Genomic DNA, 19,876 nt, shown 5'->3' on the forward strand with positions numbered 1-19,876 from the left:
AGTGATGGATCATCAGTCATGTGTCTTGAGCAATCACTGTCTATGAATCACTTTGATTTCTTAATGATGTTCACCAGATTTACCTACTCAAGAGTTCAAGAACTAATACTTGGTGCCCTTTAATTTTTGGATCCTTGAGAGTTAGCATCATTTTAACTAACCACATACATTTCATGCCTCTTCTCATGTTCTTCATCACATAGCAATTACTTTTCATGTGACCTTTTTGACAACAAAAATTACACATAATCAAAGAATTATTTACATGAATAGATTTAATAAATCTTACTTGTCTTCTCTTATAAATAGCAAAATCATTTGCACCAAAATTTATCTTCTTCTCATAAGTGCCTAGATGAGACTTGGATTTATTTCCTTGAAAGCAGTTTTGTTTCTTATATTGGAGCAACTCATTTAAACCATTCATTCTTCTTTTTAAATCACCTTATTCATTTTTTAGTGTTTCACAAAGACTTGTTTTTCTATCAAGTTTATTTTGTAAATCAATCTAATTCTTTTTCAAGAAATCATTTTCAGTTTTCAGTTTCTTATTTTCTTGAAAAAGACGTGTATTATCATAAAGCAAAAAAATAGTTTTCTGTTTTACCTCCTTGTTTCTAACATAAGATTCTTTCAAAGTATCATGCAATTTTATAATGAAAGATTCAAGATCATTATCAGTTTCATCATCACTATCAGATTGAGAGTTACAAGTTGTTACCTCATCATCTCCAATGGCCATGAAAGCCAATTGAACAGATTTTTCTTCCCCTTCAATTTCACCATCAGAGTTGCACCCATTCCATGTGAATTGAAAGTTGTTGAATCTTGATTTTCTTTTAACTTTCCTTTTCTTCATTGGACACTCACTCATGTAGTGTCTAAGTTGGCCGCATTCATAGCATTTGTCACTTTACTTTTTGTTGGTTTCATAGTTTTCTTTGTTTCTTGCATTGTTGAATTGATTAGAATCTGAATTGCTAGGTCCTCCTTTTCTAAATTTCCTTCTGTTGAGGATCTTTTTGAAACTTCTTGTTATAAGAGTAAGATCATTGTCATCAATTTCCATATTTTCTCCATCCAAGGAGGTCGAATTTTCTTCATCTTGAGATACTTTTAGAGCAATGTTCCTTCTTACTTTTGCATCCTCTTACTCTTGCACTTTGGACTTAAACTTTAGCTCATAAGAGATTAGAGAATTAATAAGAGATTCAATAGACAAGAAATTTAGATTTCTAACTTTTTCAATGGTAGTCACTTTACTCTCCCAATCCTTGGATAAGGCATTCAAAATTTTTCTGTTTTACTCACCTAGAGAGTATTTCTTTTCCAGCACTTCTAAATCCTTGATGAGGTCATTGAATTTACAATACATCTTATCAATATTTTCATGAGATTTCATCTTGAACGATTCATACTTGGTAACCAAAATAGACTTTTGTTTTCTCACATTCTCACTTCCTTCATGGATTTCTCTAAATTTGTCCCAGATTTCTTTAGCCGACTTATAACCCTTGATTCTAATATATTCATTTGAGTTTAAAACATAATATAACACATTCATGACTTTTACTTTAAGGTGAGATGAGATCTATCTACAGCAGTCAGTTCACTTCTTATTTTTGGTCTAAATCTATGAGTATTTTCATTTATAAGAGAGGCATTATATGGACCTTTACTAATAATAAATCACAATTCAATATCAATTGATTGCAAAAAAATAATCATCCTTTCTTTCCAACTCATATAATTTGATCCATTAAACATAGGTGGTCTAATGACAGAATGTCTTTCAAAAAACATGGCATTATTGGTTATCATCTTTACTCCTAAACCGATTGAACTTAATTTCAAGGAGACTAAATTCTGTTACCAATTGTAAGGCCCGAAGACAACATAAGAGGGGGTGAATTAGGTTGATTAAAACTTAATCAGGTTATAAGATACCTTTTTGCTCAATATGAAATTTACTCTCTTTTCTAAGTGATCACACAATGAATCAATCAATGAATAAACAAAATCACTTGAGAGAAATAGAAGAGATAAGCAATTTAAAGATCACAAACGTAACAATAAGTAAACAAGAAGGAAAGAATTACAAACCAATTGACTATCCAGCTCCTCTTGAGTTTGTAGATCAATTCAACAAGTTTCTTCAAGTTGATGAATTACAATCACTCTTGTGTACAAAGAAAGGCTCACTTCCTCCTTACTCTAACCTCCACTTGGTCAAGTTAGGAAGTTTTACTATCCCTCAGAACAATACTCATAAAACTACACTCATGAAGTATTCATTCACAAATGAAAAGTTAATAATGAATCTCATACCACTAAAACTACAAATCTTCTTTGGAGAGTGTTTTCTCACTAAAACTACTCTAGATCTTTTGTATTTTCAGTGTGCAAAAGTTATTTGAAATATCTGACCAATCACTATTTATATAGGACCAAGAAAGTGCCTGCTTTCAATGGATAGAAAGTAATTGAAGAGTCAACTATCCGTTGGAGTATCGGACGTCCGGTACTACCCAAGCATGCGTCCGACAGCAGGCAGTGAATTTGAAAAATCTTCTTCAATTCATCGGACGTCCGAATCATGCGTCCGACAGCAGGAAAACTCTATCGGATGTCCGAATCATGCGTCCGACAGCTTTCGTCGAATTTGAAGGATCCTATCGAACGTCCGATGCTTACGTCCGAAAGAGGTCAGTGAGTTAGGTGAAATGTCTTAATTTCTTCGGACGTCCGGTGATGGTGTTCTTCATGCGTCCGAAGTTGCGCAATGACTATCGGACATCCGATCACGTCTTCTTGAACGTCCGACAGTTTCAGCATACTTTGTTTCTTTCAATTGCACTTGATCTTTAAATCTGATTTGCTTCATAACTGAAAGTATATCTTGAAGAGATATTAGTATCATCCATTTATTTTATAAACATCAAAAGTTAGGGATTAAGATCAACATCTCTCGCAACCTCCCTTTTTCTGATTTTTCGTAGCTCCCTCTACTCAACCTCCACCTCCTTTACTCTCTTGTTGCCCCCTGTTTGTTCTTCCTTTGCTCCCCTCAGCCAACTCCCCAAAGTCTTTCCTCAACCCTAGCCGTCAACTCCTATCTCTATCCCCTTAAAGGCTTCATGTTTTTCTATTTATATGGAACCCCAAGTCTTAACCTAAGAGGAAGGTTAAGATTGAAAGGGAAAGAGATTATGTGAATGTTCTTGGGTTCATTGAATTTTTGGACAGCTGGTAATGATGTTATCTTGTGCGATCCCAGCTTGGAAAACAAGAAAATTCGAAAACCGAGACGGGTTGCCATTTTATACTCTTTTTGCTGGTTCCTGCATCTGGGTTTGCAAAGTGGGAAGAAAACACGTGCGTGAACAGCACGCGGGCGTGAAAGAGCTTCTTCGCTTTTTTTTTTTGGTGCAAACAGAATTTGATTGATGAATTTTTCTTTCCAATGAATTAATCACTAAAATAATTTTCTTAACAAAATGGAAATAAAACAAAATAAACGAAAATAACAATTTAAGTAAAAATAAAAATGCTAAAATTTTTTGTGTTTGATTGATGATTTTTCTTTTCTTTCTTTTTTTCTTTTTTAAAATGAATTAATTAATAATAATAAATAATTTTCTTAACCAAATGAAAATAAAATAAAAATAAATAATAATTAAAACAAAATCGACTAAATGAAAAAAAATAAAGAAAGATTAAAATTTTGGTGTCTACAGTGTTAAAAGAACAAAAGGAAAGAAAAATTAAAGAAAAGAACCTCAGTTGAGAATAAATTGGGGCAATTTTAGCATTGTCCTAAATAGGGTTAATATGAAGATGCGACCTCGAGTGATTTAAACACTTATAAAATCTGCCTTCAAAACTTAATCTTTTCTTAACACCTCACTTGATCACATTACGAAAAACTGCAAGCCCTGACTTTCGTTCTTTGCATCACCTCTTTCAGAAAATTTTCTAATCAAATGGCAAATGATATCAATACACCTTCACCAATTTTACAAGGAAAGGATTGTCGCATTGATGCCATCATTTCTTAAAACACATTTTTGAGTTGATAAAGGCTATCAGCGGGATCTGTTCATCAGGTGAAAACCCGAAAAGGCACCTTACAAGAAAAAAAGAGAAAACGAAGAAGAAAAAAAGGAAAATGAAAAGAAAAAAAATAAAAGATGGGGGTAGCCTTAGTGAAAACCCGAAAGGGCGCTAAGGTAGGATTTTATGAAGAAAAATGAGCATGGAATTGAATGGCTGGACACTCAGTTCATTGAAATTTCTCTTTATATTGTGGTTCTGTTGCCAAACATTGAACTCCGGAGGAATGATATCTAAAGGGTCAAACGTGATATTTTGTTCAAGAATCAAAGTGTTTTGATTCATCAAACATAAACTTTTGAATATACATGTTCATTTATCTAAAATTAATTTTCTATCAATAAAGGTAAATTGTTGCTTTCATGTTATTTGAATTTTTATCATTTTTGTGTAAATAAAATATTTTTATTTCATAGTCTCATTTATCCCGTTGAATTTATCAAATGGCAATCCCTATGATTTGTTAAAAGTCCCTGGATATCAAATGTCATACTTTATTAGTGTTGGAAATCAACAAAACTTGATATAGTTCATAGAAAAAAGTTGAATTTTACAGCATCGAGGGGAAAATATCAAAATACTCATATTTGCACGTTTCTTTGAAAGCTAGACGGGTCGAATAGTGGTGGCATTATTTGTTCTTTCTCTTGCAGGTCCAACCGTGTTTCAAATAACAAAATTAGAGCAAAATTTTTGGAATGTCACCCAAGAATTGAATATTCATGGTTCAGACTGAGAAAGAGATGTGAATCAAAATCTTAAAGAGGAGCAATAATGCCATAATGCAAGGCGAATGATCGGTTGCATAATAATCGGTTGAAATTGGGACAAAATTTTTTGAAAAGATTCACCAAATAAAAAAGTCAAATTTAATTTCTTGTTGGTGGAGTCTCAGCGTCCGCCGCTCACCATTCTACCTCCTTCTTGACAGATCAAATCTAATTTCTTGTTAGTGAAGTCTCAGCGTCTGCCACGTCCGCCGTGCACCCTTCTACCCCCTTCTTAACAGATCAAATTTGATTTCTTGTTGGTGAAGTCTCAGCGTCTATCGCGCACCCTTCTACCCCATTCTTGGCAATATAATTTCTACCGATGTTCAATTTTACGGCATGATCGGGTATTATCCTACTGATCGATGTTATGGCAGGATCGAATTTTATCCCACTGACCAATTTGATGCCATGATCGGGCATTATCCCACTGACCAATTTGACGGTAGAATCAAGTATTATCCTACTGACCGATGGTATAGCAGGATCAGATATTATCCCACTGATCAATTTGATGGCAGGATCGAGTATTATCCCACTGACCGATGGTATGGCAGGATTAGATTTTATTTCACTGACTAATTTGATAGCAGGCTCGGGTATTATCCCACTAACCAATTTGACGGCAGGATTGGGTATTATCCCACTGACCGATGGTATGGCAAGATCGGATTTTATTCCACTGATTAATTTGACGGCAGGCTCGGGTATTATTCCACTAATCGATATTATGGCAGGATTGGATATTATCTCACTGATCAATTTTGCGGCAGGTTTGGGTTTATCCCACTAATCACTTTTATCTTGTTAGGTTTGAATTTTATTCCACCAACCTCGGCAGGCTCGAGTTTTTATCCCACTGACCGAGGTTATGGCAGGTTAGGATTTTTATCCCACTGACTTTTTTATGTTTGCTTATTTCAGCTCACAACAGAATAATTACAGGTAAGTATTTGGTGTCTACGTTTTTGTCTCGAATCTCTTCGAAACTCAGACAAAGAAGGGCAAACTGTAGACACCAAATTTTCAATTTGGTTTAGTTAAATTTTAGCTTTATTTTTTTATTTATTTGTTTATTCTTATTCTTATTCTTATGTTATTTTACTATATTTTAGTTGGTTATTTGGTAGTAGCAAATTAGGTTCATTATTCTTTTTAAAACATTATTATTATTATTGTTATGAAATTTCTAAAAGAAGAAGAAGAAGAAGAAGAAAATTCTCAGTAAAAATTCATTTTTATCTTGTTCAAACTCAGTTTTTTTCTAAATAAAATGACATTTTGTAAGGTAATTAGAGATTAGCATTTTATTTGTCAAAAATTAGTTTTGAAAAGAAAAATATAAAATATAAAATATGTGGCACACATGCAATAGGGTCAAGTGGAGGCCATGCAAATTAGCTAGATGGGGGGAGACAATGGACAAGTGTTTCTTTATTTCTTTGACACCACATTATTTAAAGGATAGGTGGATAGGATACTTGAAAGTTTAGGAAAAATTTGAAAAAAAAAAAAACAAAAGGGAAAAGAAAAAACAAAGGAAGCTACGGGAAGGGGGAAGAGAAACCAAGCAAGAAAAAGAAAAGAACAACAGGCTAAAAGAAAGAGCAAAAAAGAAAGGAAAAGGAAGCTACGGGGCTAAGGAACAAAAAAGGAGTAGCTACGGGAAAAAGGGAAGAAAAAATCGAGAGAGGGTTTTCAGAAACAAGGGAAGGTTTCGGCTGGGAAAACAAAGAAGGAAAAGAGGGAGAGGAAGGAAGGAGAGGAATTGGGAAAAACAAAAAAAAGCATGGGAAAGGGAAGAAGGAAGCTCGGGCAATAGGGGGAAGAAAGGAGGAAAACTAGAAGGAAAGCTTCGGGGGAAAAAACCAGGAGTTTGGGAAAATCTGGGAAGGAAAAAGAAAAAAACAGAAAGAAAGCAAAGAAAGGGAGAGTTACGGGCAAGAGAAAAAAAAGCAGCAAAGAAAAGAGAAAGAAAGGAACGGAAGGGTTTCAGGCGGGGAAAAAAGAGAAAACAAAGAAGAGTAAGGAGGAGGAAGAGACCGTGGAGAGTAGGAGAAACAAACAAAAAAGCCAAGGAGAGGCTTCGGGTTGGCAGGGAAGAAATAAGAAACAAAAGAAAGGCAAGGAAAAGAAACAGAAAAGAGGGTTTTCTGGGATAGGGGAGGAAGAGAGGAACGGGAGAAAGAATAGGAGGAAGAGAGGAAGAAGAGAAAGAGAAAAAGAAGAAAAAAGAAGGAAAGGAAGCAAGGAAAAGAAAAAAAAGGAAGGGGACGGGCTGAACAGAAAAAAACAAGGAAAAAAAAAGAGATTGAGGGAGGCTACGGGTTGAGGGAAAGGAAGAAACGAAAAGAAAGAAAGAGCGAAAGAAAGAGGAAAAAAACAAAAGGAAGAAAGAGGATCTGGGGAGAGTTTGAGGAAGAGTAGGAGGGCAGCGGAGCAAGAAAGGAAACAAAGGAAAAAAGAGAAAACCGAGGGAAAAAGGAAAATTTTCAGGGATCAGGTTGGCGAGGCAGCCCATTTTCCGGTCAAATTCCGACCCAACTTCCAACCCTTAAAGCAAGATTCCTTCTTCTGCACCTTTTTTGGACGTCAGGCAGCAACTTTTGTTCAGTGATTACTCCTTGACAACACCTACAACGTGGCTAGATTGGAGCTCCAACTTGCGATTTTTCCAGCGCTGGGCATCTCTGTGGCAAAATTCTCTTCATCCATTTGCGTTTGTACGTCTCGCCTAGGAGTTCTCGTGATTGTTCAACCTTATAAGCGACAAAGGCTAAAGGTAGTCTTTCTATCTTTTCTAGATTATGGGGTTTACAGCAAAGGCATTAAAATCGTTGTTGCTTTGCTTGTTGTCGCGTTCTTCTGTTTTTCTTCCTCCTTGTATTTTCTATTCACGAATCTGGGTGGGAGTTCTGAGCCATGAAACTGGTGTCTTTTCTGTGTTGTTGGATTTTGGTGCAAAAAGGGGAGAACAATGGGTGTAAATAATTTAACTAGAACCATGTTTCTTATGGCTACGAATCTCTATTTCTTCTTTGTTGCTTTTTTCTTTCTTCCCTTATCATTTTGGTTCCAAAATCTGTTAATCGATCTGAGGTTTGGTTTCCTTTATGAGGGTGAGAATGATTTTGACATGGGTTTTAGTACTCTTAAAATAAATGTTTTGGTTCCTTTCCCTTTATGATATGACGACCCTGGATGACCTGCTATGGGAACTCAAGAAACCAGTGAAGAAGAAGATGAATTCTTCGAATCAGTTGCATGAAAATTTCAGACAAATTGCATGCTAACCCCTCAATTTTTCCCTTTTCGACTATGGCCCAGAAAATTGGAAAATTTAATCAATTTTGCCCCTTCAAAATGTTATTTTTCTTTGGTATGTCTTAATGTGATTTTTGGATAGATTTTTAGTGAATTTTGGGGATAAATTTGAAGGTGTAATAATTTTTGATAGATTTATAGTTTTGATTTGGATTTTTAGTGAAATTTTGGCTAATGGGTTTTCATTCATTTTATGAAGTTTAGCATTTGGTTTTAGTATACTTCATCTTAAGCCTTTAATTTTATTTTATTTTAATTTAGAATCTTAATATTTATAATAATAATGATTTGACCCTTCAAACTTTTTTAATTCTTTCAATTGAGTCATTGTTTGTTTTAATTTGTTGACTATGGATTGTTTACTTTTATTTAAATGCTTTGATTGATTTAATCTCATGTCTATTTTCATTTTCTTGTGATTATTTATTAATTAAAGTGATGTCTTGACCTTTTTCTTTGTTTTGTAGGGTAAATAAGAAAAATTTCATTTCATTAGGTCACCAATTCAAGGGTGGTATACTCTACTCTTTATTTTGATTTTTACTTGACCCTAAGGAAATCCAATTTAGACATTGTAAGAATAATTTCCAAGATGTACTGCAAGAACATTGGAAATATTGTTAATTTATTTTAATGTTTATGTCTGGTAGGTTTCAAGGACGAAACCTTTAAAAGGGGGAGAGAATGTGATATCTAGTCTAAAAATGAATTGTGAAAGTAGTGTCGAATTAGGACCCTAAATTCATGTCTAGATTTTTTTGATCGACCTACCAAGATATTATGGGGACTGACCTGAGATTAAGTACCGCCTTACACCCCCAAAAGGATAGATAGTCGGAAAGGATCGTACAGACATTGGAAGATATGCTAAGAACTTGTGCTCTAGACTTCTCGGATAATTGGGATAGGTTAGTAAAACTAATGGAATTCTCATATAACAATAGCTATCATAGCGAGACCGGCATGGCACCATTCGAGGCATTGTATGGACGAAAGTGTGGATTTCCCTTATATTGGGATGAAATAGGTAAGAAGCTGATCACTGGTCCTGATTTGGAGGAACGAACTTTGGAGAAAATTAAGATCATTCGAGAAAGGTTGAAAGTAGCTCAGGACCGAAATAAGAGTTGGGCAGATTCCAAAAGGAGACCTTTAGAGTTTCAACCAAGAGAAAATGTGTATATTTGAAGGTATCCCCTACCAAGGGAGTGATGAGATTTGAAAGAAGTCGCAAGTTAAATTCGAGGTATGTAGGGCCTTACGAAATACTGGATAAAATTGGACCTCTGGCATATCGACTGGCTCTCCCACCTGCTTTGTCAAGAATACATAATGTGTTCCATGTTTCCCAACTGAGGAAGTATGTATCAGACCCAAGTCATATTTTGGAGGACCAACCTATCGAGGTGAAGGAGAACCTATCAGTAGAGGAAGTTCCTTTAAGAATCGTAGATCGAAAGGATCAAGTCCTGAGGAGAAGGATCATACCCTACGTCAAGGTACAATGGACGAACCATACACCACGAGAGGCAACGTAGGAGTTAGAAGAAGACGTGCGGAATAGGCACCCATATCTTTTTGATCAAGGTATGCAAGTTTCGGGGACGAAACTTCTTGTAAGGGGGGTAGAATGTGAAACCCACGACTTTTGGCACCAATTTTATTATTTTATCCTAATTATTTTATTTTCTCAATTAATTAAAAAGATAAAGTTACTATGTAAAAAGGAAAAATAAAAAAATAAAATAACTGTAGGATGGGATAAGGGGTTCTAATATAAATAGTGCTAGGTTTAGGATTTTATTAAAACCCTAGATAGAAAAATAACCCTAACCTTACCTTCCTTTCGTCTGCCTCCTTAGAGTAAGAGCCGTCAGAGAGTAGAGAAGGAGAAGCAAGCATCATCGTCAATCGATCTGACGACTAGACACCTAAACCTGTAAGTCTCGAGTTCACGCAAGAAAACCTCTCTTTTGAGTTTTAGTAGATGTATTAATTGTTCTAGAAATTTTATGGACATGTATTATTGCTATGTAGGTGTAGATAGATATGTTTAATAAGATTCGTATCTGGGTTAATAGAAATAGTGGGTTGATTTCAATCTTGAGATTATAGGGTGATTGAATCTGTTTAAAAAATATATATATAATAAAATAAAAGAAAAAGAAGAAGGAAAAGGGAAGAGCAGCGGCGGCTGCCGCTGCTCTGTCTTGGCTAGACGTTGCAGTAGCAACGCCGCACACAAAAAAGGAAAGGAAGGGGGCGTGCAGGCTGCCATCACTAGCGGCAGGGAAAAAGGATTACAAAGGTTGGCCTTTTGGCCAACCCAAGACCCGAAAACAAAAAATAATAATAATAAAAATATGCCAGCATGTGCTGGCGACAATAGGCCAGCAACAAGAGACGGCAGAAAGTCTGCATAAAGTCCTGGAGTCACAAATGACATCAATGAAAGGATTGACCATCGGTCAACCAATGAAAGAAATGGTCAAAGATGGTTGGCCGATGGGTCCAACCCATAAGGAGGAAAAAAAAAGAGAATTTTTTTTTTGTTTTTTTAAGAATTGGAAAATATAGATATATATATAGGTATATATATATGGTATAGGTTTAATTGTTGCCGAATAGTTGAATATTAGATAAAACTAGCCTATCTTTTTGGACTAGCATAGGAACTAAATTTCAAAACCCAACTTAAAGATAGCTTTCAAAGTAAAGTTCAGTTATTAAACTTATACTTGATTAATTACGTCCAATATACTTAAATGAAAATCTAAAATATCTTAATCTAGCCGTATTAAGTCAAGTAGATAAGGTAAGATAAATTCTAAATTGCTAAACGAAATGCTTAAAATCATAATAATAGTAATGCTAATAATAATTAACAAGCAATATTAGTAAGGGTAATAACAATATGGACATGGAAGAAATAAATTAAGGATGTAAACGAAGATAAAAATATAAATACGAGTGAAATAAACTAAGTCAATACTAATTGTAATAGGCCAATATAGATATATATATATGTACGTGTATACATAAATAATAATAACACCTATACACGCACAAAGGTAGAAATAAAGCGAAAGACAATAGTAACTAATTGACAAATACATATATATATGGTAATAAAATAAAGTAGCGACGACGAGGACGATAATAATAATGAATAATTATACATTATAAATATGTATGTTAAGATAATAGTCAAGATAATAAACGTGATTAGGAATAATTATTTTCCTTTAAGTATAAAGCTTTACAAAAGGCAAACTTTCCAAATTAAGTAACTTTCTAAAAATAGAAACTTTTCTAAAAATGGAAATCACCCAATTTGAGGGAGATGCTATTAGGGTCCATTTAATGGTCTAGGTATGAATCTTATGCTTATTTAGAGGTTGTATATTTATGCATTTATAGGAAGTAGCAACTAATTAGGGAACCTATGCATTTAATAGGTGCAATATAAGGACCGAAGGTAGTTCCACTCGAGCAGCCAAACCGAGGTAGGTGGTACTTACCCTTCTGAGATTTCAAATGTGCAAAAATGAAATTCTTATTTTCAGTCACATTTTGCTGTATTGACTTGAAAGGTGTTTGATTAAATGTTTTACTTGGATATTTATGAAAGCTATACTTCACTATACAAAATGGACCATGTGAATTATTTGAAATGTTTAATATGTTTCTTATATACAAAATGAGATGAATCTTTTATGAAAGCAAAGATTTATTTATACAATATATGAAATGAATTTTGACAAGTAAAGCTCAGAGCAGTCATGGAATAGACGGTAGGGACTATAGTTCTGTCTAATCACCATGGTAGCCTGGTATAAAGCCCAGCCGATTGGTGAGGTCATGGTAGCCTGGTATAGAGTCCAGCCGATTGACCAATGGATAAAGTCATGGTAGCCTGGTATAAAGCCCAGCCGATTGACCCAAGATTGAAATGAGACCAATCGGTAGTCATGAAACTTATTGGTCGCCCACCTAGAAGGGGTAAAATCTCTAGGCTGAGTACTCAGTAGTCGGTCATTATATGTACTTGTTATGAGCTGAACTGAAAGAAGATTTATGAACGATATGAAATGATTTATGAACTATTTTGAAATGATCTATGAATGGATATGTGATGTTTTATGGATGATACATGATTAGATATGAAGATGCATATAAATTGTTGCAAAGTGATTTATGACGTTATGATTTTCCAAGTATGGTTATCAATGAAGTGTTTTTATATTCCTTGTCATTCTTTATTATTGATTGTTTTATAAATGACGTTACTTTCAAAATTATGGATGTGAATGATATGCAAACGATTTAAGTTGTACTTATATATATTATGTATTTATAAAGTTAAGAGGGCATGGTCCAACAGAGGGGTAAATATTACCTACTGAGCGATGTGTCGCTCAACCCACTTCTTACCATTTTTGCAGATTCGGAAGAGTATGAATTGGTTTACATAGAAGACCCTGAGGATGACTTTTACTAGTTTAGGTGCATAGAAGTTGGCAGTCTAGCTACTTCTCATGTTATGCTATTTCTTTTTGTTTCCGCTGTTTTAATTGGAGAATAAATGTACGAACGCCTTGAACATTCGTGGACTTCCTTTTATATGTAATTCGAACCGCACTTTAATTGTTTAAATTATTTAGTATTGTCAAGTTAAATTAGTTAATGTAGCCTTGTATTCCTGAGTGGGACTTGGGAGTACGGCGGATGTCATATGATGAGCACGTGCGGGCTCGGGGCGTGACAATATATTACATGCTAGTCGTACTATTCAGGTAAAATCAAATAGATATATACATGGATTTAAAAAAAAAAAAAACTATTCATACACATGGTCAATGAAGGATGAAAAAATTTATTTTGTGAAATGTAAGGGACGAAATATTTCATTTTGTGAAATATAAGGGACTATAGATCGGATTATATAAATTTTGATATGATAATTTTAGCCCTAAAAAATAATCACATGCAAAAAACTAGGAACATAAACTAGTCGGAAATTTAGTTAGGAATCAAATTTGATCAATGTGAATTTGTAAGGAATATAAAATTATATTTTAAAAGTGAGAGATGAAAAAAAATCATTTTACAATATATGAGGGTTGTTTTGAACGATTATTATTTTTTTTGTTTATAGTGTTAAACTAAAGTTGGTTCTTTTATTTGTTTTTTCTTTTTCTTTTTGCCTCATGTTTGGTACAATGTAATTGTCTTCATTGCTTTTGGATTTGTTGTCATTGTCAAAATAGATTTATTCAATCTATATTTCATATTGTTTCAAATTTTAAGCTAGGTTCATCGATGATGAACCAAAGTATTCTAATTCTAACACACTAATGAACTGCATATGGATTCACAAGATTCATTTTAGTAGCCTATATGATACTAAAAATAACATATTAATTATTTATGACATATTTATGATGTCATTGTAAAACCATGCAGCCACGGATTTAAGGGGGGGCTGGTGGGGGCTTAAGCCCCCCCCAAGCCGCCGGAAAACCCCCTATATATAGGCAGCCACGGATATAGGCAGCCACAACTATATAACTTAGCCCAATGGATAAAAGATTTTAAAAAAAAATTATTTTATCTTTAGTATTCTAAGAAAAGCTTACAAAGGAAGCTATTTGCCCACTTTTCTGATATGCGGATCAAAAAGGAAGTGTGGGTCAGTGGGTGACTTTTCATTTCCTTCTTTCTTTCACGGTGGCACTTGATTGTGGGTAGACCGTAGACAAAAGTAAAGTGAAAAGAGCAAGAAGACAGGATAACTGGAGTCTGGAGAAGAATACAACAAAGATTCAAAGAAGATTCATCAAAATTCAAGGGTGTCGGGTGATTCACACCATGATTGGTTTGGACCGTTTGGTCATTGGTGGCTTCCGTGGCTTGGTCACTTGGTGCTAGAAAGTAGAATCCAATAACTTGAAGTGAAGTGGCTGGCTCCATTCTCTGGTGCCTGTACTAAACCTTTTCCTTTTATAATTAATTTATTATGAAATTTAATCTTTTCCTCTTTCCAATTATCTTATGCTCCTGTAAAATACATTTCTAGTATCAAAATTGTGATATTATACTATATTGGTAGTATATTTTTCTCAAGAAAAATAATTTGACATGTATAAAGTATTTTATTGTTTAATAAGTGTGTATCATTTAAAATTGTGGTTCCATACTCTATTTGTGGTTCAAAGAAATACTAATATAATGCATATATAATATTAATTTGGCATACGTATAATTTATTATGATAATTTGCTAGAGTTGTATATAACTTATGAAGTGTGAATTAAATTCAGGTTTGAAATTTATTCTCCATGGTTAAGTCAACAACAATTGATGCATTTTTTAAAAGAAAAATTATTGAAGATCAAAAGCACAAGGAGAGTGATGCTACTCCATCATCTATTCTTAGTGAGAGTTTGGTTGTTGAACCTCCCAAAAAAATTCAAAGAGTTGAACTTGAAAAGATTGATATTGCTTCTTTGGAGTGTGATCCCGGAAAACGTCCACCTATATGGAGCTATCCTCTTAATCAACAAGATGAAATTCGTCGAGCTTATATCAATTGGGGGCCATATCAAGTTAAGCTTGAAAATTACCCTTCAAGTGGTTCAAAGAAACATGCTCGTCAAGTTTTTTTTTTTTGTTAATTTTTGTTATGATTGTACCACATATTTATGAATAGATATATCTTTATAATTAAATTTAATATTTGATATTATTAGATGTCATATATTTAAATAGAAGAAAATTATTTTGAACATAATATATTAAAATAATTTTATTAGGAAAAAATTTTGGCCCCCCCAACAAAAAAATCCTGGCTCCGTCACTGAAACCATGGTCCTGAAGGAATGTACTAAAACCAAAGGTTTGAATTTGATTTGGAATGTACTAAAACCAAAGGTTTGATTTTGATTTATCTCCCATTTTTAAACTAATTGTTGACAAGGATTGAAGAGCACTGGGCGTTTGCAGTTGGGCTAGAGGCATCTGGCAAAATCATGTAGCTGGAGGACTCTGATCTCGCTTCTCATCTTGTGGATTGGTTGAATGGATAAATTCGGCTTCTTCGCGTGATATTGATCTGGTTGTAGTATTGGCGTATTTAATTTATCATACTACCAAAAACCGCACTCATTCTAACCTCATATGGAAATACAGTCTTTTCGTCAATAACTGCACTCAAAAAACAATAGACAAACTAAAGGAGTTTTACTTGGAAAAAAAAGTCCATTAAGACTGAAGACAATGTCATGGAATTATTACTTTCAAGGATGATAATATTACGATACATTTCCAAATCCTTGCTTTGCCCCCTATACTAGTTCTAGTTTCAATTCCATAAACTCTATTAGCTATGCACATTTTATTTTTACATAGAATACATGCTCTGCATCATATCATCTTCTTCTGATGCCTGATTGTGCTATGTAGGGGAAAAAAAGTGAGGCCCTGCAGTCTGCATTTAATGGGAGGCAAGAAACCTACAAAAACTTGAAAACATCACCCAAGTTCTACATATCTGATGCATCTATTAATTTAACAAGAAAAGAAATGGAAAAGAGACTCATATGGCCACGGTTAATCACAAAGAAGTTACTTAGATGGTTCGCGAGTTGATATCAGCGTGGAAATAAAGAGCATTGTTGGCCTACATTGAGGATCAGCATGTAGACATTCTCTTGCTAGTTTGAAAATGGATATTAGGATCTTTTCAGTTTCTTGATTGGGATATAGAAGTCTTTGGTCAAGCAAGTCTTTCAGTTCTACATCTTCAAGATTTGAAGACATCATATTAGCAGTCAAGTCTCCAGGATGCTTTCCTTTGATTATTTCCATTGCCAGGACCCCAAAACTATAAACATCACACTTTTCGTTAACTTTGATTGTGTAGACAAATTCTGCAAAATAAGTTGGAAAATCATAATGTGTGATTGCAGTTGCACTTGAAAAAATTCACCAATGGGTGTCTTGATCCGGTGGTAGTTCAGTCCCTTCGAGTTCTCCTTTGATCCCCTTAAATCCGCCTCTCCTCCTTAGTGTAGAGTGGAGTAGAAGTAGATGTAAAATTTATCGTGTCGACCAAAAAAAAGGTAGCAAAAATAATGTTAGGATACAGTACCCATGCTTGTTTTTAAACAAATTTGAGGTTCGGCCTTGTTGGCAAAGGTCCAGTGGACTTCTGCATCAAGATACGGAAATATCCTAGTCTTTCAAGACATGAGGACGCATTACCTCGTTCTTATCACTATGACTCAACGTAGGGATGCCCCTAAGATTTTGAAATTCCCCTTGACATTGGAGTTTAGGCGTAAATGAGTCTAATCAACTAGAATATTTTAATATTCAAATTTATTTGTTTATAAATCGTGTTTAATTTTGACTTATTTATTTGTCACTTCAAATTTAAATAAGTTTTTATCGAATCAAACTCGAGTTGAGTTAAAGTAGTTTGAATTTTTTAAAACTTAAATAAGTTTTTATCAAATTAAACTCAAGTCGAGCTACTTGAGTCAACTCGATTATTTTGAATATTTTAGATGTAAGTTTTACTTTTATGATAACTAATATAGGAGTATGTGGATTGCAAGTTGTAGGTGCTACCTTCTTTTTATACTTTTTCAATTGTTCATTCTCTTAAGATTAATTAAAAGAAAATTTAACTGTTTAAAAGTGTTGTTTTGATAACAATCGTCACGTTTGATAACCAATGCAGTTATTCTTCTTATTTAGAGATCAAAGACTTTCAAATCTTTAACTTCAAATTCAATGAATAAATTAGATTAAGGACGTATTGATGGATGTAACACATGGATCTTATTTTTCTTCATAATGCTCAAGTTATACCTTGAGAATTGCAAGAAAATAGAGTAAATGCTCTTTGTATACATCTCTATTCCTTTACTTTCCATAAAGGGGCGGGCTTTGTGCCAGATTCAACTGCATTGTGGGCCGACTTCGGGACAATTTTGATAGCAATGTGGCATAGATTTTCCTACAAGTAGGGATCAATCTTTACCAGCTTTCTCATCCTTCACAAAACCAGTTTTCAGTGCATAAATTTTTCTTGAGCAAAAATGGGTTCCAAGAAACTTCTTTTCTTTTGCATCTCCTTCGCTATAGTTCTAACAATGACCTCACAGGTGGCTGCTAGGGAATTGGCTGAGACTTCCACGTCAGCTAGCAATTGTAAGCCATTTATTCTCTTATCCAATGTCCTCAATTTGTTTTTCTTTGCTCCTAACTTCTCTTATGTTACCTATTAATAGGTTGTGATCGTTACTAATTCTGGTTGGGATTAAGTTACCTATTAATAGGCAGTGTTTAAACAATTTTAGGGACATCTAAAAAATCACTGATTTTGACTTACACGTCAAAAGACAATTTTTTGACCTGAATATAATAAAATCGATTCAGTATTCTTTAAAACAAAAAGCATGCAACACATTAGTCCAAAATCTAAAATTTTCAATTGTGTGATCCCAGTCCCCAGATGAGTTTATTTGACAAGGTCTTTCCTAGTTTATTTGACAAGGTTTATTATCCTCAATGCAGCCAAGCTATTTGTGACTCCTCCTGACTATGGGGATCCTGGAGGAGGAGGCCAAGGAGGGAACCTTGGAGGAGGTTGGTATGGAGGCTATGGAGGAAGTGGCGGCGGCGACTATGGTGGATATCCTGGTCAGGCTGTGGATGCTAAGCCTTAGAACTAATAATGCTTAAATAGGCTTACTATAATAACATGCATACTTTGTAGTGTGAAATACAAATAAAAGCAGGATTAGTCATCAAGCAGTGTTCACTATTCCAAGTATGTGATTTTTTCTTTTTTTTTTTTTTTTTTTTTGGATGTGATGGCCAAAAAATGAGTAATGTTATTAGTTCAAATTGACAGCAAAACCAAGGGCAGTTTTTGGTTGGTTTATAAATCAGTTGATCATTATCAAATGACGTTGTACCCTTTTTCTGTTTTTGGGCAAGCTTAATTAAGCAATACAAATATTAAGCAATACAATCTTCTATTTGGTTCGTTATTCGTTTGGTTTATTATTGATTTTCAATAAGGCCGTCACTCCTATATACCTGTCTGTTGAATAAGCTGAAAAAAACTAATAAAACCAAATATTAAATCTAAACATAAAAAATTAATGGTCAAAAGCTACAGAAAATTTTGTTTATGTAACTTAGATTCACGACCTAGCAATTTCTCTCAAACCATAGCTGCCGCGGTTTAAGAGAAAGTTTAGGGCTGATGATATTGATGAAATCTAAAATTTTACATTGCAGTCAAAAACTCAACCGAAATATTGAAGTATGTCCAAGACATAGAAGTTTCAGCAATCAATTGCTCATGTAACAAATGCATTGCAAAATTTTTCCACCTGGAAAGTTAGTTGGGTGCCTGGGGTTATTAACATTGTTGCCCTTGAGATGCAAAGCATGCTAGTTCAATTGATGATTCTATCATCTAGGGGGATTCTTCATTTCTTGCCCACATTTTGTACTGTCCACTCTTTATATGGACTCATCAATTCATTAATTTTATTATAGGCCAGTTTCTATCAAAAAAATACATTTGATTTTTATCTATTGTTCTACTGATCAAAATAAGAATAACATATACAAAAATTTTGGGTAAAATATAAAAAAACTCCCTGTGATTTGTCAAATGTTTAATATAACTCCCTCTAATTTAGAAATCTACACTAGCTCCCTGTGGTTTCAATTAAATTGCAAATTGAACAGAAAGCATGCAGTCTAACGGTTCAATGTGAAATGTCAATATCGTCATCCTATAAATGAAGTCCTATGATTTGCTGAATGTTCAATTTAACTCCCTTGAATTTACAAAACTCTATTATAATTTTCTGTGATTTTGGCTAAATTGAAAATTGAATAAAAAGCATTTCACATATAGCAAGGGCAATATTGATATTTCATATACAACTTTTAGATTGGATGCTTACCATTCAATTTTCTATGTAGTTGAAACCATAAGGAGTTACAATATAGGTTTCCAAAATAAAGCTAAATGAACATTCAACAAAACAAAAGGAGTTTTTTGATATTTTACCCATATAATTTTTAGAGGTGCCAAGGACTTTTGGTCAAGATGAGAACCTATCCTAGTCTTTAAGATATAAAGATGTATTGCCTCGTCTCTTTCATATCATGATACGCTAACGAGGGGAACAGGGTGGTGGGTGGGCAACCATCTGCTAAACTTTTGAAAACCTTATTTCTTGACAGTGAAATTAGGGGATAAATGAATCCAATTAATCAAGCATATATTCTAATGTTCAAGTTTATTTTATTATTTTTGATATATTTGAAATTGCACTAACATTAGCTTGTTTATTAACGAATTTGAACTTAAATGAATTTTTATCGAATCAGACTTAAGTTAAGTTTAGGTAAGCTAAACTTTTTATGATAAAGTTAGGTTCAATTCGAGTTTGACAATTTACCAAATAAAAAATATCATTTAAGTTTGGTTTGAGTAATTAATAAAATCAAGTTCGAATGAGTTCTTACCAAATCCAATTCAATTTGAACATCAAATAACTTGATTTGTCTTTTAACCCTTATTGCAACAGTATTTCTTTTCAAGTGGATTGTTAGCAAAATTGGTTTTTGCT

At 33.9% G+C, this 19,876-nt stretch overlaps 1 protein-coding gene and 1 long non-coding RNA gene across 3 annotated transcripts; one reads left to right on the forward strand and one right to left on the reverse strand.

The window, feature by feature from the left end:
• Positions 1 to 6,382: 6,382 nt before the first annotated feature.
• On the forward strand, positions 6,383 to 12,863 carry LOC140037656 (uncharacterized). Of its 2 annotated transcripts, XR_011841613.1 has the most exons (3): positions 6,383 to 7,665; positions 11,666 to 11,713; positions 12,653 to 12,863. It is a non-coding gene; the product is annotated as an uncharacterized lncRNA (long non-coding RNA). The 2 variants fall into 2 exon arrangements; XR_011841612.1 differs by lacking the exon at positions 11,666 to 11,713.
• A 2,970-nt stretch (positions 12,864 to 15,833) lies between these two features.
• On the reverse strand, positions 15,834 to 16,363 carry LOC140037845 (MDIS1-interacting receptor like kinase 2-like). Its single transcript, XM_072082988.1, has 2 exons — positions 16,360 to 16,363; positions 15,834 to 16,138 (listed from the first exon to the last, which is right to left on the reverse strand). Exons 1-2 carry the CDS (start codon positions 16,361 to 16,363, stop codon positions 15,834 to 15,836), a joined length of 309 nt encoding a protein of 102 aa, XP_071939089.1.
• Between the last annotated feature and the right edge of the window lie 3,513 nt (positions 16,364 to 19,876).

This window comes from Coffea arabica, chromosome 3c (genome assembly GCF_036785885.1).
Source record: "Coffea arabica cultivar ET-39 chromosome 3c, Coffea Arabica ET-39 HiFi, whole genome shotgun sequence".
Classification (NCBI taxonomy): domain Eukaryota; kingdom Viridiplantae; phylum Streptophyta; class Magnoliopsida; order Gentianales; family Rubiaceae; genus Coffea; species Coffea arabica.